This window comes from Podarcis liolepis (assembly GCF_965112155.1).
Source record: "Podarcis liolepis genome assembly, chromosome: 6".
Taxonomy (NCBI): Eukaryota; Metazoa; Chordata; class Lepidosauria; order Squamata; family Lacertidae; genus Podarcis; species Podarcis liolepis.
Window position 1 is genome coordinate 5,146,054 of NC_139559.1, and position 24,774 is coordinate 5,170,827.

Here is a 24,774-nt window from a genome sequence, read left to right on the forward strand (position 1 = left end):
TGTTTAGTGGTGTCCGACTCTTCGTGACCCCCTGGACCAGAGCACGCCAGGCACTCCTGTCTCCCACTGCCTCCCGTAGTTTGGTCAAACTCATGCTGGTAGCTTCGAGAACACTGTCCAACCATCTCGTCCTCTGTTGTCCCCTTCTCCTTGTGCCCTCCATCTTTCCCAACATCAGGGTCTTTTCCAGGGAGTCTTCTCTTCTCATAAGGTGGCCAAAGTATTGGAGCCTCAGCTTCAGGATCTGTCCTTCCAGTGAGCACTCAGGGCTGATTTCCTTCAGAATGGAGAGGTTTGATCTTCTTGCAGTCCATGGGACTCTCAAGAGTCTCCTCCAGCACCAGAATTCAAAAGCATCAATTTTTGTCCATGGAGTTTTCTTGGCAGGGATACTGGAGTGGCTTGCCAGTTCCTGCTCCAGGTGGATCACGTTTGGTCAAAACTCCACTATGACCTGTCCATCTTGGATGCTCTGCTTGGCATAGTTTCATAGCTTCTCTGAGTTATTCAAGCCCCTTTGCAAGGCAGTGATCCATGAAGAGGTTATTGAGGCTATTTACGGTAAAATTCAAGTAGGACATCAACTTGAAAACCGAGACCTTGCCCATGTCTCCATCTAGTTGGCATTTGCTCTCACAGGAGGTAGCGTTGGCCGCAGACATGGATGGCTTTAAGAGAGAATTGGGACAAATTCACAGGGAAGAAAAGGGCTTTCAATGGCTACTAGCCACCACAGGCTTTGCTCTGTTTCCTTCGTGCAGAGGCTTCTGAATGCCAGTTGCTGGTGATATCGCCCTGGTTGGGGGGCTGCTGTGTGGTGGCCCCAGCTGGGACTGCCCACCCACCTTCCTCTCTGCTCAGTAGCCCCAGGAGGAGCAGCAGACAGAAAAGGGGGATTTTGCGCTCCCTCCTTGAGTCTTTTTGTCTGGCTGGGCAATGGGTGGAGGATAGAGAGGGTTGCACAAGCCTTTGTAGGATTGAGGCTACTGCACCCAAAGGGAAATGCTGCTTTGGTTGCCCTGCCCACCAATGACAATGTGGCCCCCGAAAGCTTGCCCAGGAGGCAGTTTGGCCCTCGGCCGGAATAAGGCCCCTGGACTTAATAGATGCACAGAATTGGCCAGAACTTTACCATTTTATGTTGCAAACTGCCCTGTGATGAAGTATAAATTATATATATCTATAGGGATATAGATATATATAATAAATGTAATAAGCTGATACATTAATTTATCAAACAATTTTAATAAATTGTATATACTTGGACTGAAATGAGACTTTAGCAGCCACGTGGGCCATGTGTGGAGAACCTTAATCCCCTCAGATGCTGCTGAACTACACTTCCCATCATCCCCTGCCATTAGTCTTCCTTGCTGGGGCTGATGGGAATTGAAGTCCAGCATCGACGTGCGGGGCCAAAGGTCCCCGGAGCCCCCGCCCCTTGGCTGCGTTGCCTAGCGCCAAGCTCCGCCCTTTCCTCTAACGTCCGCTTCCGGTTGATCGGGGCGCAGGTCGAAGACAAGAAAGGCTCGAGCCCTAGAGATAGAAAAAGGGAAGAGCTGCGCGCGCAGCTTCGCTCTGTAAGCCTGCGGAGAGGCGATTTCTGAGGTAACCGAGGCCAGGAAAACGGGGGAGAGACCTGGAGGTAGGGAAAAGGGGGTGCTCGGCCCTTATTCTGAATTTCTATTTTGGGGAGGGACAGCGGGGTGAGCAGAAAGGGAGAAATGCCCTCCACAAAGATGGCGCCAGCGGTTTCCTCCCAATGGCGGTCGAGGGCGAGCGGGAGCGCTCTCCCGTCGCAGGGGAAGTGACGCATCAGCCCGCGCGACGGCCCTTTCCGGTTCCTCCTTTTGCCCTTAGGCGCACGTGTGCGAAGCGGGGAAAGGAGTGAAGGGCCGCCGGGAAAGACGGAAATAGGTCAGTCTGGGTTCCCAGATCCTGGGGAGGTTTATTTCAATTTATTGACTTTTAATTTATTTCGTATAAACTTAAAGGGCGAAGGGAAAACCGGCTGGGCGGGAGGGGAGCCGGGATTGGGGCCGCCCCGCTTTGTCCTTGGCGCGGGGCCGCCTCGCCACACCCACCAGCCCCCCCGACCCCTTCTTTTGCCTTGCTGCAAAGGGGCCACCGGGAGGAGGACCCAGAAACCTCTTTCCGGATTTTTGTGTAAAGCATCTCCAATGTCCGTGTCCGGGGTCTAATCCGGCCTGCCGGTCGGTTTAATCCGGCCCCTGTGGCACTCTATCTCCTGCGGTAAAATCCTTTAAAAAGCTCAACAACTTAAATCCTAAAAAAAGTTCAACAGCAGGCATAGGCAAACTTGGCCCTCCTGGTGTTTTTGAGACTACAACTCCCATCATCCCTAGCTATCAGAACTGGTGATCAGGGATGATGGAAGTTGTAGTCTTAAAAACATCGAGCAGGCATACACAAACTTGGCCCTCCTGGTGTTTTTTGGGACTACAACTCCCATCATCCCTAGCTATCAGAACCGGTGGTCAAGGATGATGGGAGTTGTAGTCTCCCAAAAACACCTTGAGGGCCAAGTTTGCCTATGCCTGCTCAACAACTTCAATCCTAAAAAAAGTGCAACAACTTTGGGGTAAAATAATAATAATAAAAGCTCAACCACCTCAGTCCTAATAAAAAACGTCAACAACTTTGGTCCGCTCTCATGCATGTTCTCTTCATCCAATCTGGCCCTCTTTGAAAAAAGTTTGGGCACCCCTGGTATAAAGGATCAGATGTGGCGCTGGGAGTTGGCAAGTGGGAGAGCAGCTGCCTGGCGCCCCGTGGCCCTTGCAGAGGAGGGCAGCTTTTGAATCATAGAGTTGGAAGGGACTTTGAGGGTCATCTAGTCCAACCGCCTGCCATCCAGGAAACTCCACTAAAGCATCCATGAGAGAAGACCATCCAACCTCTGCTTAAAAATCTCCAAGGAAGGAGAGTCCACCACCTCTCATGGGAGACTGTTCCACTGTCAAACAGCTCTTCACGTCAGAAAGTTATTCCGTTTGTTTAGCCAAAATCTCCTTTCTAGTAACTTGAAGCTTCTGCCTTCTGGAAGAAGGTACAGGGTTATAAAGGCCAGGGCTAGCCGCCTGAGAAACAGTTTCTACCCAAATGCAATTCTGGTTCTAAACGCAGCATAAGGAGTCTCTATAGTAAGTGTATTTTAAAATGGGGTTTTAGAGTTTTTAGGGGGTTTTGAATGTTTTATGTAGTTTTGTAGTAGTTTTATGTAGTTCTGCATGGGACAATGACAATAAAGATATCGTATATCGTATTGAAGCAATCGGTTACAACAATCTATGCTGGGAAGTTTTTGCCTCTGCACATGAGTCTGAGAATGTTCTGAACAGTTCCCATTGAGTTCATGAAACAGTGTACCATGACCTGTTCTCAATGCATTGTTGACCACATCTACAGACTGCAATTGTTATGTTCTTTCAAGTCATGCAATATCAATCATTAGTAACCATGTGTTCCCTTTCCCAACCTTCATGATTAATGCCCTTACATTGTATTCATGTTAACCAATCAGCAATGAGCGCACCTGTGGCAATGTTGTAATATTCAATAAAATATTCTCCTCGGGACTTGCTCCGAGAGATGCCTCTCACATGACACTTGCTACTCGTCTGTTGTTATTTCAACCCAACAAATCTATATGGCTCCTGCCTCTCTTCTCCTCTCCACCAGGGACCTCGGTGCAGCCTCCAGCGCTAAAGTTGGGGTGGTGCAGGATAAAAGCTATTTATTTCACATTTTTTATTACATTTGACTAGTTGCTCTTATCTTGCCAAGGGCAAACCAGTGACTTAAAAACAAACAGAAAGGCGTTAATTACCTTACAAACACAGTTCTGTTGTGCAATGAGGTTAATGTGCTTCTGCTTATATTATTTGTGTAATTCCACAAATGCAACTTGATTATCTCTATCGCAGAACTGGGAATAAGGTATATTTCTTTGGCATAAACTTTTTTAAAGGGTTTCCTGTTAGTAACCTCAGCTATCTTTCTAAGCACCGTGGTAATCCTCAGTATATATGTTTAAAAACTAAACTGTCTTCATCTTTCTCAGGCTTGGAGTGCACAATAATGGGAGACCAGAACAAGCTCCTGCGTAACACAGCAAATAAGAAAGATGTGTTTTGATCCTTATGCCTAAAGTGGGATGATCTGGAAGAGTGAGGTGAGAATTGATACAACCCAACACAAGTTGGGTTTGAATGAGGATCAAACTAGCCTACAAAGTGTCCCATAGTTCAGAACATGCTTGTTTTAGGATCTGCTTCCAGTTTGTCCCATTTTTCTTTTGCTTGTTGTAGTGACCAAAGCCTAATAGTACACAGCTACTCCTCTTAGCGAGTCTGACTCTGCCCTCTGCAGCTGTGTCAAATTCATTGCCCGCCTTTTTGTGGTGGGGAGTGGTCCAAACAGCTGCCACAGCAACAATCTGCCGTCCATGGGCTTCAGAACCCTTTGTGGGCTCTGGGGACAGTTTTTCTGCAGACACTGGTGCCAGACTCTCCTACCTCTCCAACCCTTTAGCGTTTACCTCCCCTGACACCCCCCCCCAAAAAAAGCCCCTGAGTGGAGCCCTGTTACCGGAGAGATTTGGGACAGTCTGGATTTCTCATTAACTCATTCACACAAATGATTCTGGTGCAGTTGATTTGGCACAGGCTCATACTCTAGGGATGCTGCTGGGTTCATCTCTGGACTTGGGTTATCTCATTGGCTAAGACTGTCTTGTATCTGTTTTGGTTGGTAAGATAGCTAGGTCAGTTTTTGGGCCAGGAGAGCCTGACCACTGTAACCCATTTGCTTGATACCTCCGGGTTGGACAGTTTCTATTTTTTAAAAAAAATTAATTCATTTTTCATTTTCGTTCATTACATACATCTCAAATTCTTAACGTTTACTATATATTCCTCCCTCCCTCCCCTCCAAGGCTTCCCCCAACTTGCGTTTCTGGTTTGTTTCTATTTTCACCCGCTTTGCTATCTCTCAACAGAAAAAGTTATTAATAACATAACATCAAACCTTAAAAACATAAAAATAAAATTCAATACATCATCTTATTTCACTATCTTTCAAACATTTTCTGATGCTAATAATGTGGATGTTTATTTAAATCCTGCCATCAAGTCTATTGACTTTCTTTGTTTCTGCAAATATACTATGAATGGTTCCCAATCTTTTTCAAAGTCTCTGTTGTCTTTTTCTCTTAGTTCTTCTGTCATTTTTGCCAGTTCTGCATAGTTCATCAACTTCTCTTGCCATTGTTCTTTAGTTCAGGTTGGACAGTTTCATTGCGAGATGTAAACTGATTCAAACTGGATTTAAAGGAGGATCAAACTGGTTTACAGGGTTTCCCAAAGGGAGTTTATGAGCTGGTGTCCTACAGGTACCATCTCATCAGAGGGGCTACCTCTTTGGCATAAACCTTTCTTTTAACTTTGTGATTAGTAACCTTATCTGCCTGAGCACTGAGATCTCTTTATCTGCCTCTTAAAAATTTCCCTGTCTTCTTGTGCCCAGATTTCTCGTGTTTGGAATGCTGCCCTTTGGTTAACCTTCTGAAGGACCTTCATTTAGACACAAAGAATTCTAGAGTTGGAAGGGACCTTCATGATCATCCAGTCTAACCCCCTGCAGTACAGGAATATGCAGCTGCCCTATAACAGGGATCAAACCTGCAACCTTGGTATTATCAGCCCTACGCTCTAACCAAGTGAGCTATCCAGGATGACAATCTGATGGCAAATAGAGCAGAGCAGGAGGTGTGCTGGTGAGTAGAGCACTTAACTTCCAAGGTGCTTCCTAGAGATGTGCAGGCCGTGAAAAAGAAGAAGACAATGTCATCACCCCAATTTTGCTTCTTCCCACTAGGCCTTCCCTGGCTAAACACACAGCTGCCAGCACCATGGATATATACCAAATGCATGGTGATGCTTCGGCCTAAAGAGGAGTCTCTCCAGCAGTTGAGGTGAGAACCAGGTGAGAACAGGTACAGTCCAGCAGTTAAACTGGATTTTATAGGAGGCTCAAACTGTGGGACGCGGGTGGCGCTGTGGGTTAAACCACAGAGCCTAGGACTTGCCGATCAAAAGGTCGGCGGTTCAAATCCCCGCAACTGGGTGAGCTCCCGTTGCTCGGTCCCTGCTCCTGCCAACCTAGCAGTTCGAAAGCACGTCAGAGTGCAAGTAGATAAATAGGTACCGCTCCAGCGGGAAGGTAAGCGGCATTTCCGTGCGCTACTCTGGTTCGCCAGAAGCGGCTTAGCCATGCTGGCCACATGACCCGGAAGCTGTACGCCGGCTCCCTTGGCCAATAAAGCGAAATGAGTGCTGCAACCCCAGAGTTGGCCACGACTGGATCTAATGGTCAGGGGTCCCTTTACCTTTTACAAACTGATCTACATGGGGGATGTCATGCTTGTTTTAACGTCCCCTTCCAGTTTGTCCTGTTTTTGCTCTGCTCATTGGGGTAACCAGAGTTTTTTCGACCTACACAAATTCTCTTCTTCCTGGCTCAACCCATGAAGCTCTTTGCAGCTGTGTCAAATTCATTGCCCGCCTTTCCTGTGGCAGGGAGTGGTCCAAGCAGCTGCCACAGCAACAATCTGCCGTCCATGGGCTTCAGAACCCTTTGTGGGCTCTGAGGACAGTTTTTCTGCAGACACTGGTACCAGACTTTCCTGCCTCTCCGAATATGAGGGCATGCACCTACCCCCAGCTATAAATAACAATGTATTTATGTATTTATATGTCACCCATCTGACTGGGTTGCCACAGCCACTCTGGGCAAATTCCTACAAATTAAAACATGTTTACTGATTACACACTTTGAAATGTCATTGAACGTTTGGCCTTTAAACACTGCAGATTTTATAAAAAGAAATTAAAATAAAATAAACACTGCAGATTTCGATTAGGAATTCCCCAGGGGACTGCTTTACTTTGCCTATCCCAGTCTTTTGAAATGGATGCGGAATGTACAGCATTAACGTTTCTTTCTTTTTGTAATAGGTTCAGAAGATTTCATGTTTAGATTTGGAATTCCCAGTATTTCAAAGCTTCATGAAAGCACAGAACTGTTGAGTGAGTGAGCGATGCACGGCCTCTTATGAATATACCCTGCTGGCAAATAATCGTTTTCTTGTCAGACTACCTGCAAGGAAGAACAAAGTCAGAACACATCTGGCAGCTTTAATTGGATTTCAACAGTCAGACTGGGGAGTGTGGCTTGTTCATATTTCCTCAACGCCATCTCATTACAGTGGTACCTCTGGTTACGAATTTTCAGGTTACGAACACTTTTAACCCGGAACTGAGTGTTCCTGCTTGTGAATTTATTTCGGCATGTGAACGAGGCCTCGGTAGGCCCAGCCGTGGCCCGGAGCTAGCCCCTGGCACCTACCGAGGCCTCCGCTACCGGGTTCTGCCCACGGGAGGTCTCAGGAGGCCTTGCCGTGGCCCAGAGCTAGGTCTCCGCTACCAGGTTCCGGCCGCAGGAGGCCCAGCAGGTTGTACCCCAGCCCCCAAAATTAGGTAAGGAACACTACCTAAGAGCGAAATCCAGCGGTGAACCTAGTGAGCCTGGGCCAGAAAACATTAGCCCTTTACTGACCCTTGCCAGTAAGCTGGTAGCAAGGTGGGTGGCACCTGGCCAGGTAAACCCACCCACCCTGTGGGAGGTGGGAATTGAAAATTTTGCAAGGGATTTTGGGATTTGTTTATGTGAGTCTGCCTTGTGCCTTTGTCTCTGCCTTGCTCCTTCCTTTTGGGGGACTCTGCCTTCTTCCATTGTTTTGGGGATTGTGTGGAACCCAGTTCAGCTTCTTACTGATTGACTGGGGGGCTGCAGACATGGATAAAAGTAGCAAAGGCAAGAGAACCGTGATAACGGTGGAGGTAAAGAAGCAAATCATTTCCAAGCATGAAAGTGGGGTCCGTGTAAGTGATCTGGCAATGCAGTTTGGTATGGCCAAATCGACAATTTGTAGCATGTTAAAAAACAAGGATGCCATTAAGGGGGCCAGCGTTGCGAAGGGTGTTAAAACACTCAAGCAGCGAACACAGACGATGGAAGAAATGGAAAAATTGCTTTTAATATGGATAACCGAAAAGCAGTTGGCGGGCGAACGCATTACTGAGAGCATAATTTGCGAAAAAGCTTTACATTTGCACGCCCAGCTCGTCGCAAACACTCCTGGCGCAAGTGCTGAGATTGAGAGTTTCAAGGCGAGCAGAGGGTGGTTCGAAAAATTTAAGAAGAGAAGTGGGATCCACGGTAAACATGCTGAAGCCGCCAGCGCCAACAAATTAGGTGCTGACCAATTTGTTTTGGAATTTAAAGATTACGTTGTGTCGCTGGGCTTCGTTCCCCAGCAAGTTTTCAACTGTCATGAGACAGGCCTCTTTTGGAAGAGAATGCCAAGGAATACGTACATCACAAAGGACGAGAAAGCGTTGCCAGGACACAAGCCCATGAAAGACAGGCTGACCCTTTTATTATGTGCGAATGCAAGTGGAGATTTCAAGTCGAAGCCTTTGCTAGTCTACCATTCTGAGAACCCCAGGATATTTAAGAAGAACAATGTCATAAAAAGCAAGTTGCATGTGATGTGGAGGGCAAACAGCAAAGCTCGGGTAACCAGGCAATTTTTTATCGAGTGGGTTCATGAAGTATTTGGGCCGAGCGTGAAAAAATACCTCCAGGACAAAAATCTTCCAATGAAGTGCCTGCTTCTTATGGACGATGCTCTAAGTGACCCTCCAGGCTTGCAGGACGAGTTGATGGAAGAGTTTGCGTTCATCAGTGTAAAGTTTTTGCCTCCCAACACAGCTTCTCTCATCCAGCCCATGGACCAGCAGGTCATATCTAATTTTAAGAAGCTTTACACCAAAGCAGTCTTCCAAAGGTGCTTTGAGGTGACCTCAGACACAGAGCTAACCCTAAAAGAGTTCTGGAAGAATCATTTTAATCTCCTCCATTGCTTACATATGATAGACAAAGCATGGAAGGATGTGACTCAGAAAACTCTGCAGGCAGCATGGAAGAAATTGTGGCCAGATGTTGTCCCAGAACATGCAACGGAGGCTGTTGAAGAGGATGTGCCTCTTGTTGAGGATATTGTGTTTCTGGGAAATTCCATGGGCTTGGAGATGAGTGGTGCTGATGTGGAGGAGTTAGTGGAGGAGCACGGTGCTGAGCTCACCGCCGAAGAACTTCAAAACATTCTGCTGGAGCAGCAAAAGGCGGCAGCTGAGGAAATGTCTTCGGAGGAGGAGGAGAGCAGAGAAAGTGTACCTACAGCAAAAATCAAAGAGATGTTTGCAAAATGGGCTGAAATGCAAGCTTTTGTTGAAAAATACCACCCTGATAAAGCTGCTGTAAGTCATGCCACAAACACTTTCAATGATTTCGCTATGTCTCACTTTAGACAAATCTTAAAACTTCGGCAAAAGTCTCAAGGGAAACTCTTTTGGTAAGGAAGAGATCTAGTGAGTCTGAACCAGGTAGCGGTGGTGTAGGTGGCAGTGGTGTAAAAAAAAGAAGAGGAATGGCAGGAGAGGAATCGCCGATTGTGAATCTTGAAGAGGACCCCAACCCCCCTATCCAAGCAATGACTATCATGAGTGTAGGTAAGAAAAAAACCACGTTTTCATTTTTTAAAAATCATCAGTACTGTTTTATTGATTTTACAGTACAGTACATTTTTATTGCTTTCATTTGATGGATCAGTGGTCTCATTAGATCAGGAGTCAGCAAAGTTTTTGTGGTTTGGGCCGGTTCACGGTCCTGTAGAAGCCGCGGTGGGCTGGAGTGCACGCATGCACAAACGCTATTTCCAGTGTTCCTTCTGGCACGGAGGAGGCGTGCGCAGCTTCCCATTGGCTGCAGGAGCTTCCTGCAGCCAATGGGAAGCCGGCCAGCAACGCGGAAGGCGGTCCCCACTCTGCTCTGTGCTGGTTTAGCACAGTGCACAGGAGTCGACCAAGTGGGCGGCGGGGGTCCATGGGCCGGTTAAATGACCCCCGCAGGTTGCCGACCCCTGCATTAGATAGTAAAACTCATGTTAACTTTTTGTTTTATGGGTTGTATTGCATTGTCTGGAATGGATCAATCCATTTTCCATTACTTTCTGTGGGAAAAACGCTTCGGGTTAGGAACAGACTTCCAGAATGAATTAAGTTCGTAACCTGAGGTACCACTGTATTTCAAAATGGATATAGATACGACACGGAGAGAGGCAGATCAATAAGCACACACACGTTTGAGGCTTACATTTGTTAATGCATTAAAGTTGATAATTTAAAAATAAAAATTATTTCAGATTTTTTGCTGGGTTTTCATATTTTATTGTTTATTAACGAGGGGTTCATCAGAGTAGGCAGTGTGCTGCTTGATCCACCATTCGGCTGCGGTTGCAGACTTTTCCAAACACCTGAAAGAGGCGTTCCATCCACAGAGGGGGCTTTGTGTCAGCTGTTTTTGCCACTGCTCCCTTCCCCATGTCTCATGAAAATCTGCTTTGGGAGGTTGGAGCAGCACAGAGGACAGTGCAAGAGGGGGAAGCATCGCTTTCCGTAAGTAGAAGCATCTGCTAAATCATGGTGCCTTCAGGCAACAAAAGGAGTGCCCCTTCCATCAATGGAAGCTATGTTGGGACAGAAGTAATAGAAACATTTGGATCACTTGTGAAGTTCATTGGCTGATAATGTTAGAGGCGGTTTTTCTTCTGGTGGCAGACGACAGGACTACGAGACCAGTGTAAAAATTCAAACAAAGGTTTTATTACAGCTATACAAAAACAACAAAACAAAGCATGTGGGTGTTTTCTCTCTGCAGGCAAAATTCAAACTGTGACTTCTTTTCTTTTATACAAATCATCAGCCTAGAAAACCACACCCAGAACTCACAGAAAAGGTTCTTAAACTTGCAATCATCTTTTCTGTTTCTTTGCAGAATGACTCCTAACAGATAACTGCTGTATATAGCACACCTTACAGAATAACGTATTGAGGTATGCATAAGAATAAAAAATGTCCCTAACAGCAAAACAGGAACCTGACTCAAAAGGCAAATTGTGTCTTTGGAACAGCAGCTGCCCCATAATGAGATCTAAGTGTTTCTGTAGACAGTGGCTAGACTTTGCCCGTCTTTGCAGTGTGGTGAATTGACTGCAGCACTGAAGTGGCGTCAGGGCACAAAGCTGGGCAGTGTGTATGGAGCTCCTGGGCTGCACGGGCAGGAAAAAAACCCCTCTTTCTTTCTCGGTGACGTTCAAATTTGCTCCGAGAATTTATGAGCAGGGCAAGGCGCGAACTTCTTTGCAAAATACTTGCCAAGTGCATCAGTGTTGAAGGTGCAGTGCAGTCCAAACAAACCAAGGCTAAGCACAGTGAACCGGTCTAGGTTCAAAATGTGATCCAGAGGCAAACTCTGCAAAAGTCCAACAGTCAGTGTTGCAGGGAGTTCAGGGAAGGGTGCTAGACTCAGGAGCCAAAAATCTGTTTCCAGCATTTGTAAGGCTCAAGAAGTAGATCCTATCTGCTTCCTAGATCACAGCTGCTGGTAATAAAGGGAGTTTCGGGGCTTCCTTAAGCGGAGACCCCTTTCACAAAAGTCACACATTGACTATGGGTCCATAGATGCATGTCATGTCTTGCTTCAGCCTGGACCCAGACCATTTGGCACCAGTGTTTCTGAAGATGGGTTGCTCCACAGCTGGTGGGTTTCTTCAACAGGTCTCTCTAGGCCAGCCCCTTAAGAAGGTCCTCGACCTTGGCTCCAGAGGATCCTGCCAACAACTTAAGGGCCTAGTCCTATGGAGTGTTTGATTCATCCTCCAAAGGGTCTGTGTTGGTTCTCAGCCTTGTGGGGCAATCTTCTCCAGCTCACCAGAAAAGGTTGCTGTAGTGTCACCTAACTCTGTGCTCTGTGGCTGGCTATCAGATTCTTTTCAACAGCACTTTCCATAGTTATTTGAGCAATAGTCAACATGGTTATGTGTTTGTGGGTGCTAGACATCCTAAATTCTTGGGTCTAGTAAGTGTTAGAATTTAATCAAGCCAAACCTTAAAATATAAGCCAGGCCACACTCCTGACCAGGAAATCGCCTGGGGTGATGGGCCATTTGGAGGACAAAAGGAATGTGATGAGCCCTCAGATTAGAGTGAGTTAGAAGAACCAAAGCCAGGGTTTGTGACCTGGAGGGAAAAGGTTGCACTCTGGTAGATGCGGCTAGCTGGAGAAAGGCTCAGAGATCTGGCTGGTGCCTGTCTGAATTAGCTTGGCATGTTAATGCTGTGAGCTCCTCCAACATAGGCTCAAGTCATATATATGTGTAAGTAAACCCCCTATAATAAAGGCACTGTAGTATCTACTGTATCTACCTCATTTCCAAAATAAACATGAACCCCAGGTAAGTGCCTAGAACCACTGGAATCTTGCAATGCTCTGAAAGGGGGGTGGCATGCAACAATATTCTGTCAAGTTATGTTGAAAAGCTGCATATTCACATCCTATTTTGTCTTTCCTGTAACCATTTTTATTTTTTTTGCCTTGCCTTGCAGATCCCTCTTCCCCAAGTTTCATTTATGTATAATGTGCTGTTGAGCTCCCTGTAACATCACGCTTACAAATTGTCACAAACAGAAATGCATTCAAGAGCTTTCCACTAACATAGCTCTTTTTAAGTTTGCAAACTGATTTCAGCTGCTTCTTGTGTGTTGGTTACAACCTTCTCATCCGCTGCAGCAAATAAAGGCCTGGTGTTTTCATTCACTCCCATAATGTTTGTTAGGGATTCCTCTTGCGATGCTGTTTTCTCAGGAAAAGACATAGGAGCAAGAAAGCAGCTATGACCTTATTTACGATAAATCCAATCCAGAAAGCAGAACTGGAGAATAGATGTCCTTCGCCTGTTAAGAAAGAACGGCAGATCAGCTCTTGTTTGTTATTCACAATTATAGGTTTCTTTTCCAGGAAACATTTAAAAAAACCCCTCCCTCCCAGCACCAACACCGCTTGGGATGCAAAAACTGAAATAAAATAATATTCATTGGAACCCTACAAAAAGTACTTTGGAGAAAGGAGCCCCTTTATTCTGGGATTGTGGGGCTATCAAAAGGGTCATGATTAATTGCACGTTTATTCAAAATCCAGTGAAAACTACTGTATTTTTTGCTCTATAAGACACACTTTTCCCGTCCTAAAAAGTAAGGGGAAATGTGTGTGTGTGTTATGGAGCGAATGCAGGCGGGAGGCTCTGCTCAGCGCTGCCTTTAAAGAGCCGTGTGGAGCGTGTGTGCGGGTCTTGGGGGCTTTTCCCCGAGGAGGGAAAATGGAAATGGAAGCTATTTATCTGCCCTTTTCCCCTCCTCTCTTCTTTGCTCAGTCATTCCATTTCCCACTCTTTGAATCTTCCTTTCAAAACAACCATGCCTGTTTTGAGAAGATTTAGGAACCGGAGTGCAATCATTTGATCTCTTTGCTGTTCCTCCATACTCCAAGCACTTCTCATTTGCACAGCCCTGGTTTCTCTCCTTGACTATTACCATTCTTGATTAATACAGTGGTGCCTCGCAAGACGAAATTAATTCGTTCCGCAAGTTTTTTCTTCTTGCGAGTTTTTCGTCTTGCGATGAACGGTTTCCGATAGGAATGCATTGAAAATCAATTAATGCGTTCCTATGGAAACCGCCTTCAGACCAGGTCCGGGGACAGTCTGTCCCCCGACCTCTTCTGAAGACTGGGGGGGGGGGCAAGGGCTTTTCTTCCCACCCCCAGCATTTTAAAAAACCCCGGGACAGTGGAGGACTTCTCCGCTGTCCGGGGCAATCTTAAAATGCTGGCGGGTGGCATTTTAAAATCACCCGGGACAGCGGAGGACTTCTCCGCTGTCCGGGGCGATGTAAAAGCCCCTGGGAAGGCAGGCAGGGGGGACAAAGACTTTTGCCCCCCGCCCGCCTTCAGAAGAGGTCCTGGACAGCTTCTCCCCGCCGCCCCTTGCTTCAAAAGAGGTCTGGGGACAGCGGGGAAGACGTGCTGCGCTTCCCACTGTCCCCGGACCTGGGGCTGCGGGGAGAAGATTGCTTCTCCCTGCCGCCCCTTGCTTCAAAAGAGGTCCGGGGACAGCGGGAAGCGCTTCCCACTGTCCCCAGACCTGGGGCTGCGGGGAGAAGATCGCTTCTCCCCGCCGCCCCTTGCTTCAAAAGAAGTCTGGGGACAGCGGGAAGCGCTTCCCGCTGTCCCCAGACCTGGGGCTGCGGGGAGAAGATCGCTTCTTCCCCGCTGTCCTCGGACCTCTTTTGAAGCAAGGGGCGACGGGGAGAAGCGATCTCCCCGCAGCCCCTTGCTTCAAAAGAGGTCGGGGGCAGCGGGAAGCTCTTCCCGCTGTCCCCGGACCTGGGGCTGCGGGGAGAAGATCGCTTCTCCCCGCTGCCCCTTGCTTCAAAAGAGGTCCGGGGACAGCGGGGAAGACCCGCTGTCCCCGGAGCTTGCGGGGCAAGCTTCGTTTTGCGAAGCAAGCCCATAGGGAAATTCGTCTTGTGAGGCAACTCGAAAACGAAAAAACCTTTCGTTTTGCGAGTTTTTCGTCTTGCGAGGCGTTCGTCTTGCGGGGTACCACTGTAACAGTAAAATGCTCAAATTTTAGTTTATGTGACCGCTGCCAATACTGACTTCCCAGTGATAATGAAAACAGCTACATTGTAATGGAATGTCTATCCTTTCCCCATTCTCTTCATTATATACCGTGGCTCGCTTTAAAGCAGCAAAGCGGATAGGAGCCACCCACTTTGTTGTTTTAAACAGTTTAGTACAACATTTGAGTCAGAATTCTCCCCCCTTGTTTTCCTGCTCTAAAAACTAGGTGCGTCTTATGGTCAGGTGCGTCTTATGGGGCGAAAAATACGGTAGATTGCCATGTTGGCACTTTGCGGTAAATAAGTGGGCTTTGGGTTGCAGTTTGGGCACTCGGTCTCTAAAAGGTTCGCCATCACTGCCCTAGATAATCCCACTGTCCTCCAGGGGATGATCCTGACCAATTGGGGAAGCGTGACAGTCATTAATTCACTTTAAATGTGCACAACTAAAGATATGGCCTGTGCTCGTATCCTTCCTGCAAAATCATAACAGTCTGGAGGCCCCCAATCAGGTCCACCGTGGTACTGCTGGCTGGTGGCAGGGAGAGCTGATACATTTATTTGAATCCCAATTCCAAGCAAAACCAAAAGGGGAAGAGGAGGAAAAGTCTGCAGTGTTGCAGCTATAGGACAATAAGGTCAGAAAAGCAGTATGCGGGCAGACAAGGGCATCTTCTGCGTGGAGGCGAGTTGCTGGTTCTAGCTCTTCACAGTTTTGAAAGTTGGCATGAAGTGTTAGGAACTGGCAAGCTTTCTCATCTGATTTCTCCCCGATGATCCTCTATGGAAAGATTCTACTTACATGTGTTATTCTTAATTGCCGTGCTAGCGCAGGGGTCGCCAGCGTGATCTCTGTGGGAGCCAGTGTGCTCACCAGTAGAATCATAGAATTGCAGAGTTGGAAGGGAGCCCCAAGGTCAATCTAGTCCAGCCCCCTGCAATGCAGGAATCTCAGCTAAAGCATCCCTGACAGATGGCCACCCAACCTCTGCTTAGAAACCTCCAAGGAGAGTCCACCACCTCCCGAGGGAGACTGTTACACTTTCAAACAGCTCTTAGTGTCAGAAAGTTCTTCCTGATTTCAGTCAGAATCTCCTTTCTTGTAACTTGAAGCCATTGGTTTGAGTCCTACCCTCTGGAGCAAGTGAGAACAAGCTTGCGCTCTATTCCATGTGACAGCCCTTGTGTCAGGTGTGCCTGCAGGAGCCAGGCCCTGTGACCAATAGGGCTCTGCAGGACTGGGGCCTTCCTAAGTTTGTTCTGAAGAGGCAAGGTGAGGCCGATTGGTAACTCACAGCACCTGGTGGCAAGAGCCGGGAATGGTTATAAGGTCAGCATTTCCCTTCAGCTTTTTGCCACAGCAACACCTTTCCTGCCTTGCTGCGTTTGGCTTCTTGCTTCCTGATCCTCTGACCCTTGACTTCTTGACTCCTTGCTTCCTGATCCTTGGGCCCTTGGCTTCGTGACTCCTGGCTCTCTGACCCTCGGACTCTTGGCTTCCTGACCCCTGGCTTCTGGACCCCCGTTCCTGCTCCCACCCCGCCATCTTGCCCCCGGTCCTGACATCCCCTGCTGGGACTTCGATCGCCCATGAACTGACCGTGACAAAATCTCCTTTCTAGTAACTTGAAGCCATTGGTTTGAGTCCTACCCTTCGGAGCAAGAGAGAACAAGCTTGCTCCCTCTTCCATGTGACAGCCCTTGAGATCTTTGAAGGTGGCTATCGCATCTCCTCTCAGTCTCCTCTTTTCCAGGCTAAACATTCCCAGCTCCTTCAACCGTTCCTCATAAGGCTTGTTTTCCAGACCCTTGGTCATCTTGGTTGCCCTCCTCTGCATACCTTCCAGCTTGTCAACATCTTTAAATTGTGGTGCCCAGAATTGGACACAGTACAGTGGAACCTCGGGTTACGTGCTGTCGTCTTTACAAACGCGTCGGGTAATGAGCTCCACTAACCCAGAAGTAGGTCTCCTGGTAACGAACTTTGCCCTGGGATGCAAGCAGAAGTCACGCACCAGCGGCACGACAGCAGCGGGAGGCCCCGTTTGTGAAAGCTTGCCTCAGGTTAAGAACGGTTTGGGGTTAAGAACGGGCCTCCAGAATGAATTAAGTTCATAATCGGATTTACCACTGTATTCCAGGTGTGGTCTGATCAAGGCTGAATAGAGTGGTACTGCAACTTTCCTGATATGCAGATGACACAACCTTGATGGCAGAAAGTGAGGAGGAATTAAAGAACCTTTTAATGAGGGTGAAAGAGGAGAGCACAAAATATGGTCTGAAGCTCAACATCAAAAAAACAAAGATCATGGCCGCTGGTCCCATCACCTCCTGGCAAATAGAAGGGGAAGAAATGGAAGCAGTGAGAGATTTTACTTTCTTGGCCTCCATGATCACTGCAGATGGTGACAGCAGCCACGAAATTAAAAGACGCCTGCTTCTTGGGAGAAACGCATTGACAAGCCTAGACAGCATCTTAAAAAGCAGAGACATCACCTTACCCACAAAGGTCCGTATAGTTAAAGCTATGGTTTTCCCAGTATGATGTATGGAAGTGAGAGCTGGACCATGAAGAAGGCTGATCGCCAAAGAATGGATGCTTTTGAATTCTGGTGCTGGAGGAGACTCTTGAGAGTCCCATGGACTGCAAGAAGATCAAACCTATCCATTCTGAAGGAAATCAGCCCTGAGTGCTCACTGGAAGGACAGATCCTGAAGCTGAGGCTCCAATACTTTGGCCACTTCATGAGAAGAGAAGACTCCCTGGAAAAGACCCTGATGCTGGGAAAGATGGAGGGCACAAGGAGAAGGGGACGACGGAGGACGAGATGGTTGGACAGTGTTCTTGAAGCTGCTAGAATGAGTTTGACCAAACTGCTGGAGGCAGTGGAAGACAGGAGTGCCTGGCGTGCTCTGGTCCAGGGCGTCACGAAGAGTCGGACACGACTAAACAACTAAACAACAACAACAGCAACTTTCCTTCGTCTGGACACTATACTTCTATTGGTGCAGCCCAGAACAGCAGCAACTCTCATGGCACCTGCAAAAGTCCTCAGTAAATATCCACAATGCACGAAAGATGGTTTGCTGAAACCTTTCCATCTCCCTCTCCTTCAGATATAAGACGGGAGAAGGGCTGAAGCGCTGGCCATGTGCTTGGAGAGACTTGGTGTGCTGCTGCAGGTGGTTGCCGTTCGCCAATGGGATTGCACAGAGCTCTCCGTCAACACTCCGCAGAAATTGGGATTGTGCCAAAAAAGTTGCCTATGGAGACGGTTGCCTTGGCGACATGTTACTTTGCTGGAAAGTGTTGGTGTTGGCAACAGAAGACACTTTCCATGAACCCTTGCGTTCATCATGAGTCACTTGCATTGGGCAACCTTCAAGGAGTTTCCACAGAGAAGGAGCCACCACACACTTTGCTTTCAGAAGGTCACAAGTTCGGCAGTGGTGACTGGTGCCCTTTTTTGGATTGGTGGCATGGAAGGCAGGGGCACCAGGGCCAATGATGGACAGAGCCAACTCATTCTCTTCCCCTCTGAGTTCAACCAACGGGCAATGCTGAGCTTAAGAAGGAGGAAGCTGAGAGACAAGGCCAAACCCTGCATTGATTGTAAGGAAAAAGGTAAACAGATGGTGGCTGGCTGAGCTCAGATTCAGGGGTGGTCTGAAAGTGCCGCATTCTTCCCAATAGACCAGCCTCCACTGGCTCAGTTCAAGCATAGAGCATCTCTAGTAGCCAGCTTAAAGCCAAAATCTGGAAAGTCCCCACAAGTCAGATGTCACAGGCTAGTCAGTAATCACCCAGTTCAAAGTTGGAGTTGACTTTTTACCAGCTAAAACAGGACCTCCATAGACCTGGCTGAGTGTCAGAGCAGTGTATTCCAAGTGGCCTTTCTCCTTTAAAATTAGTTGCTGAGACTGAAAGTCTCTGCTTCCCTACAGTTGTCTAAGTTCTCTCCAGGGCTTTTTCTAAGCAATCAGAGACTGCGCCAGCATGCAGAGAACCACCCTTTTCATGCCTCTTCTGGTTCTGGGGAACAAGTGAGAAGGGGAGCTTGTCACAGCAGAAGGAAGAGACACTCTTGCTTCTTCAACAGCCGGACTCATCTCTGTCTCTTGGCTTCAATTCCCTTCTGCTTCAGCTTCTGCCTCTGATTCTGGCCTCCTCTCCACCACAGACACCTGGCTTGAGAGCAGTACATGTGAAAAGGATCTAGGAGTCTTGGTTGACCACAAACTTGACATGAGCCAACAGTGTGACGCGGCAGCTAAAAAAGCCAATGCAATTCTGGGCTGCATCAATAGGAGTATAGCATCTAGATCAAGGGAAGTAATAGTGCCACTGTATTCTGCTCTGGTCAGACCTCACCTGGAGTACTGTGTCCAGTTCTGGGCACCACAGTTCAAGAAGGACACTGACAAACTGGAACGTGTCCAGAGGAGGGCAACCAAAATGGTCAAAGGCCTGGAAACGATGCCTTATGAGGAACGGCTAAGGGAGCTGGGCATGCCTGGAGAAGAGGAGGTTAAGGGGTGATATGATAGCCATGTTCAAATATAGAAAAGGATGTCACATAGAGGAGGGAGAAAGGTTGTTTTCTGCTGCTCCAGAGAAGCGGACACGGAGCAATGGATCCAAACTACAAGAAAGAAGATTCCACCTAAACATTAGGAAGAACTTCCTGACAGTAAGAGCTGTTCGACAGTGGAATTTGCTGCCAAGGAGTGTGGTGGCGTCTCCTTCTTTGGAGGTCTTTAAGCAGAGGCTTGACAACCATATGTCAGGAGTGCTCTGATGGTGTTTCCTGCTTGGCAGGGGGTTGGACTCGATGGCCCTTGTGGTCTCTTCCAACTCTATGATTCTATGACTCTCCCAGCTCACTAAGCCCTGTTACCTCTTCAGCTTCTGACACTTCCCCTTCTCTGTCTTCTCCCTTTGACATTGTCCCACCACCAATCCTTGGACTCTGAGTCTTCTTCCCTTGTTGGTTCCCCAGCTGGTTCCTCCCACCATTCCTCTGTGCCCAACCAGTCCATGACATCAGAAAGACAAAGTAGCTTCGTTCCAAAGCAATCTGCAATTTGGGGGAAGGCCCCAAGCCACACTGGAAGAGTACATGTGTTGCATTAAGATGGTCCCAGGTTGTATACATGGGGTTTTAAATGGTTTTAATTTTGGTTCCCCTGTTTTGTTTTGTTTTGTTTTGTTTTGTTGGGTTGGTGTTGGTTAAATGTTAGTTGGGGCTGGTGGTTATTTTAATTTGGGTATAACTGTAAACATTATTAATAGTATTAGCCCCAAGATGTGGTGAGGACCACTGGCTTAGAGGATTTTAAAAGGGGAGAAGACAAATTGAGGGAAGCAGAGATAGCTATGTGGGTCCTCCATGTTTAGGGAAGCTTTTAATGTTTGATGTATTACGGTATTTTGTTGAAAGCTGCCCAGAGTGGCTGGGGAAGCCCAACCAGATGGGTGGGGTATAAATAATAAATGATGATGATGATGATGTCAAGAGGAAGCACGCCACAGAATACCAGCAGCTAGGAAGCATCAACAGGAGAGGACTATTAGCCACCTTGCTCTGCCAGTATGTGTCTCAAAAGCATCTGTTCTGCACTGTGGGGGGAAAGGGAATGGGACTAAATCGGCCTTTGCCAACGTGGTGCCCTCCAAATGTTTTGGACTACAACTCCCATCAGCCCTGGCCAGCACAGTTTGGCTGCCTGCGGCTGGTGGGAGTTGCACTCCAGAGCACCTTCTTTGAAGGTTAAGGATGAAGGAGATGAACATTTGATACAATACAGCAGGGCTCTTCTTACTAATGTCTTTGTTACTGGCGGTCCAGTAGCAGGACTGGGAAGCCATGGAGATCTTCAGCGTCACTAGGCAATGCTGAGCAAGCTATTGTTTTGATTCGGTAGAAAGCAGCCTTCACATATATCCAGATACTTCTGGGGGAAATGGGGTTCAGGCTTACCTGTGCTGCTTAAGACTTTTAGCACCGCAGATTTGCTAATGGGCTGGGAGATGTGCACAACCCGGCAAGTGAACACAGAAGAGCTGTTCTGCTTAGTTGCTGTCACTTCCAGGGAACTCCGAAGGGAGAAGGTCCCATCCTGATTCAGGATTTCGGAAACTGGCGCCTCCAGCGGGGTTTCCTCCCGGTCCTTCAGCCAGTTAAAAATGATGTATCTGGGATAAAAGCCTTCCACGTAGCAGGTGACTGTCACAGTGTCATTCACCTGGACAGGTGAGGGAGGGTCCATTTTCAGCCACACTTTGGGCGGAACTGAGCAGACAAAGCCAATTGTTAAAATGTGGACTTTTTGTGCTCTGAGCTTTTAAGGAAAGATCAATATTAATTAATTAATTAATTAATTAATTAATTAATTCATAGGACTTATATCCTACTCTTCAGCCAGAAAGACTCCCAAAGTGATGTTCATATAATTTTTTTTTAAATGCAGTAACTAGCAATGACTTCAATCTGAAATGTTACAACACAAATGGAAAAAGGGAAGGGAAGAAGAAATCAACCAAAGTTGCGTCACCAGGGTCTCCTTTTGACTGACAGGGTGCTGACGGGGATGGAAACAGACAGCTTATAGTCCTAAAAATAAGCCTTGCTGGTCCCTTGAGAAATAGCCTGGTGACCCCATCTTCCCTGAGGTATCCTCCTGGGGGAGAATTGCAGATTCGGTCCCTTCCAAACTACAATTTTATGATTTTATGTGCTCGCTGTGGGTTACACCAGAGTCTAGGACTTGCTGATCAGATGGTCAGCGGTTCGAATCCCCGCGATGTGGTGAGCTCCTGTTTCTCAGTCCCTGCTCCTGCCCACCTAGCAGTTTGAAAGCACATCAAAGTGCAAGTAGATAAATAGGTACCATTCCAGCGAGAAGGTAAGCGGCATTTCCGTGCGCTGCTCTGGTTTGCCAGAAGCAGCTTAGTCATGCTGGCCACATGACCTGGAAGCTGTACGCCGGCTCCCTCAGCCAATAAAGCAAGATGAGCGCCACAACCCCAGAGTCGGCCACAACTGGACCTAATGGTCAGGGGTCCCTTTACCTTTATATGTGTAAATAAAGACCCAACAGTCCCTGCTGATCTTCATTCAAAGGAAAGGAAATTCTGGAAAAACACAGGAAGGCAGCCCTGGAGCCTCTCACTGCTAGGAGATAATGTTCTTCCCCACCAATGTAAGACAATTTGTCAGTCACTTACCAACCACAGAAACCACACTGCCTTTCCCCTTGCGCTTCATTCCAAAGATTTCCTTCGTACAGTAATAGGTCCCAGCATCCTGGAGTTCTATGTTGGGGATGAGGATGGAGAAGTCTGTTTGCGAGTCAGGATGGAGTCTTCTCACCCGGGAATCGGTTCCTGTGTCAAGAGCTTGGGACTCCTTGTACCATGTCACGGTAGGGTGGACAATTGCCCGGGTCAGTTGGCAGTGCAGGGTGATGCTCTCTCCAGGGGATGCAGATAGAAATTTGGGCTCCTGCTTGACCTTTACAAGGGTGGCATCTGAAAGAACATCATAGAGTTCTGGTTCCTCTCCAGATTCTGCTTTTACCACCCCTGTTTGATTGAAAACATTTTAATCACTTTGGAGGCAGCCTTTGACCTCCAGTTCAAAACCATGGAAGAACAACCCCCAACCCCACTCTTTTTGGGAGAAGAAAAGGCCGAGGAGTAAACCCTACAAAAATCCAGAGTCGAGTCCCTAAGGTGGTTGGATGGCTCCTTGTCCACCTCATTCCAGCAACTCCTGCAGCCAAGCTGGAGCCAAACGCCTTGCTCTGCTTTCCTTTGGACCACATTAGCGAGGCCAAGAGGGAGGGTCTTGTCATCTGGGCAGCAAAGGACCTCTATACACACTGCCCAGGCTTGCACCCCGGGGAGGTCACTTGGGTGATGCAGCAGAAATAACTGTGGGGATACATCCATAGCAATCACCAGAGGACAAATGACCGCTGGGAGGAGCGCAGAGAAGAAACGTCCTGGTGCATCTGCGTTGGCGCAACCGGACGCCTTCATCTGCCCCAGCTGCAACAAAACCTGTCGGTCTCTATGGCCACAGGAGGTGGTGCAAACTTCCAACAGTTTGGCTTCGCCCTTAAAGGCACACTCCTCCACTGTCTCCCGAGACAGACAGATGCCAATGATATTCAGGGGCATGCTCCCTAACCGGTCACCAGCTACTAATGTATTGAAAGAATTATTTGTTGACGGCCACCAACTTTGCAGGCTTTTAAAGAGAGTTAGACAATTTCTTGCAGGATAAGACTACCAATGGCAACTAGCCCTGATGTTCTTCCTCTACTCTTGGAGGCAGCATGTGTCTGAATACTAGTTGCTGGAAACTGCAGGAGGGGAGAGGGTCTTGTGTTCAAATCCTGATTGCAGGCTCTTTCCCCCTAAGCATCTGGCCAGCTGCTGTGAGAACAGGATGCTGGACTAGATGGGTCACTGGTCTGATCCAGCAGGTTTAATAATAATAATAATAATAATAATAATAATAATAATTTATTATTTATACCCCGACCATCTGGCTGAGTTTCCCCAGCCACTGTGAGCGGCTCCCAATCATCGAGTGTTAAAAACAACACAGCATCAGACATTAAAAACTTCCCTAAACACGGCTGCCTTCAGTTGTCTTTTAAAAGTAAAATAGTTTATTGCCTTGACATCTGGTGGGAGGGCGTTCCATAGGGAGGCGCACCACCACCGAGAAGGCCCCCTGCCAAGTTCCCTGTAACCTCACATCTCACAATGAGGGAACCGCCAGAAGGCCCTCAGAGCTGGACCTCAGTGTCTGGGCTGAACAATGGGGGTGGAGGCACTCCTTCACATATACTGGACCAAGGCCGTTTAGGGCTTTCAAGGTCAGCACCAACACTTTGAATTGTGCTCAGAAATGTACTGGGAGCCAATGCAGATCTCTCAGGACCAGCGTTATGTGGTCTCAGCGGCCGCTGCCAGTCACCAGACTCGCTGCCACATTCTGGATTAGTTGTAGTTTCCGGGTCACCTTCAAAGGTAGCCCCACATAGAGCGCATTGCAGTAGTCCAAGCGGGAGATAACCAGAGCATGCACCCCTCTGCGGAGACAGTCTGTGGGCAGGTAGGGTCTCAGTCTGCATACCAGATGGAGCTGAGAAACAGCTGCCCTGGAACACAGAATTGACCTCCATGGACAGCTTTGTGTCCAAAATGACTCCCAGGCTGCGCACCTGGTCCTTCAGGGGCACAGTTGCCCCATTCAGGACCAGGGAGTCCCCCACACCCATCCGCCCCTTGTCCCCCCAAAACAGTACTTCTGTCTTGTCGGGATTCAACCTCAATGCACTTATGTGTTAATGTAGTCAACATGTCCAGTAGCCCTTGAGAAATTGCTCCTTCTAGCATTTACCCCTATGGAGGCCCTAACTGCCACCCTCTGAGTCTCCGGTCCTAATCTTCTGGAGATCCAGTGGCAACGCTATCAATAAACTTTTGAACCCAACTCTGGAAGGATCTGAAATGGACCGCAATGAAGAGACTTGAAAGGTCCTCTTCATCTGGGTTTCTACTGCATGCAAGCAGCGTGAAGCCACAAATCACTTCCCTCCCTAGAGAGCATGTTTCACCGGGATTCACTAAGCTCAGAAAGCAGGTCCTAGTCGATTTAATGGCATTTACGAGTTTGTTTGTTCCAGACTCACCAGGGGTTTGCAGGAAGAGGTGGAGCTGTAGGAAGAGACGGATCAGCCACAGCGAAGAGTTGAAAGCAGCCATCAAAGTGGCAGGAAAACCCACATTCCCGTCTGCGTTGTGTCTTGGGAACTCTTGTTTCAGTTGCAGAAGAAAGGCTTTTCTTTTCTTTTGGCTGTGACACTTCCTTCTGCAATTAATACAAGCCAGTTTCACTTCCCCAAATTTGGAAAGCCTATTTTGCTTTCAGGCTCCCCTGCACAGAATGATATCCACACACCCACATACTAGGTGCTGCAACGCCTGCTTGCCTCACTTGCCAACTCCACTGCTTGACTGTAAACAACAAAAACAACAAACATGAAGCCATTTACAAAAAAAGTCTCAATAATAATTAATTTACCCCCTTGC

At 47.7% G+C, this 24,774-nt stretch overlaps 2 protein-coding genes across 9 annotated transcripts; one reads left to right on the forward strand and one right to left on the reverse strand.

Annotated features, from left to right (window-relative positions):
• The first annotated feature begins 1,467 nt into the window (after positions 1-1,467).
• On the forward strand, positions 1,468-10,352 carry LOC310708749 (tigger transposable element-derived protein 1-like). 8 transcript variants are annotated; one of them, XM_083507514.1, is made up of 6 exons: positions 1,487-1,608; positions 1,861-1,917; positions 4,085-4,195; positions 5,548-5,797; positions 5,899-6,006; positions 7,038-10,352. In XM_083507514.1, exon 6 carries the CDS (start codon positions 7,878-7,880, stop codon positions 9,501-9,503), a length of 1,626 nt encoding a protein of 541 aa, XP_083363640.1. In that variant the 5' UTR covers positions 1,487-1,608; positions 1,861-1,917; positions 4,085-4,195; positions 5,548-5,797; positions 5,899-6,006; positions 7,038-7,877; the 3' UTR covers positions 9,504-10,352. The 8 variants fall into 8 exon arrangements, with proteins under 8 accessions (XP_083363643.1, XP_083363645.1, XP_083363640.1 ...); XM_083507518.1 differs by having other exon boundaries at positions 5,899-5,995; XM_083507517.1 differs by lacking the exon at positions 1,861-1,917 and having other exon boundaries at positions 1,468-1,608.
• A 434-nt stretch (positions 10,353-10,786) lies between these two features.
• On the reverse strand, positions 10,787-24,629 carry LOC310708843 (immunoglobulin kappa light chain-like). Its single transcript, XM_083507724.1, has 4 exons — positions 24,375-24,629; positions 21,892-22,194; positions 20,645-20,956; positions 10,787-12,938 (listed from the first exon to the last, which is right to left on the reverse strand). The coding sequence occupies exons 1-4, from the start codon at positions 24,445-24,447 to the stop codon at positions 12,817-12,819; spliced, it is 810 nt and encodes a 269-aa protein (XP_083363850.1). The 5' UTR covers positions 24,448-24,629; the 3' UTR covers positions 10,787-12,816.
• Between the last annotated feature and the right edge of the window lie 145 nt (positions 24,630-24,774).

What these genes read in the sequence shown, in the direction of transcription:
- LOC310708749 (XM_083507517.1), top strand. Translation starts at nt 7,878, where the DNA reads ATGGATAAAAGTAGCAAAGGCAAGAGAACCGTGATAACGGTGGAGGTA.
- LOC310708843 (XM_083507724.1), bottom strand. Translation starts at nt 24,447, where the DNA reads ATGGCTGCTTTCAACTCTTCGCTGTGGCTGATCCGTCTCTTCCTACAG. An exon ending in CCTCTTCCTGCAAACCCCTG is followed by an intron (nt 22,195 to 24,374) that starts GTGAGTCTGGAA and finishes ATGTTCTTTCAG; the next exon opens with ATGCCACCCTTGTAAAGGTC. An exon ending in AAAAGTCTTAAGCAGCACAG is followed by an intron (nt 12,939 to 20,644) that starts GTAAGCCTGAAC and finishes CTTTCTTAACAG; the next exon opens with GCGAAGGACATCTATTCTCC.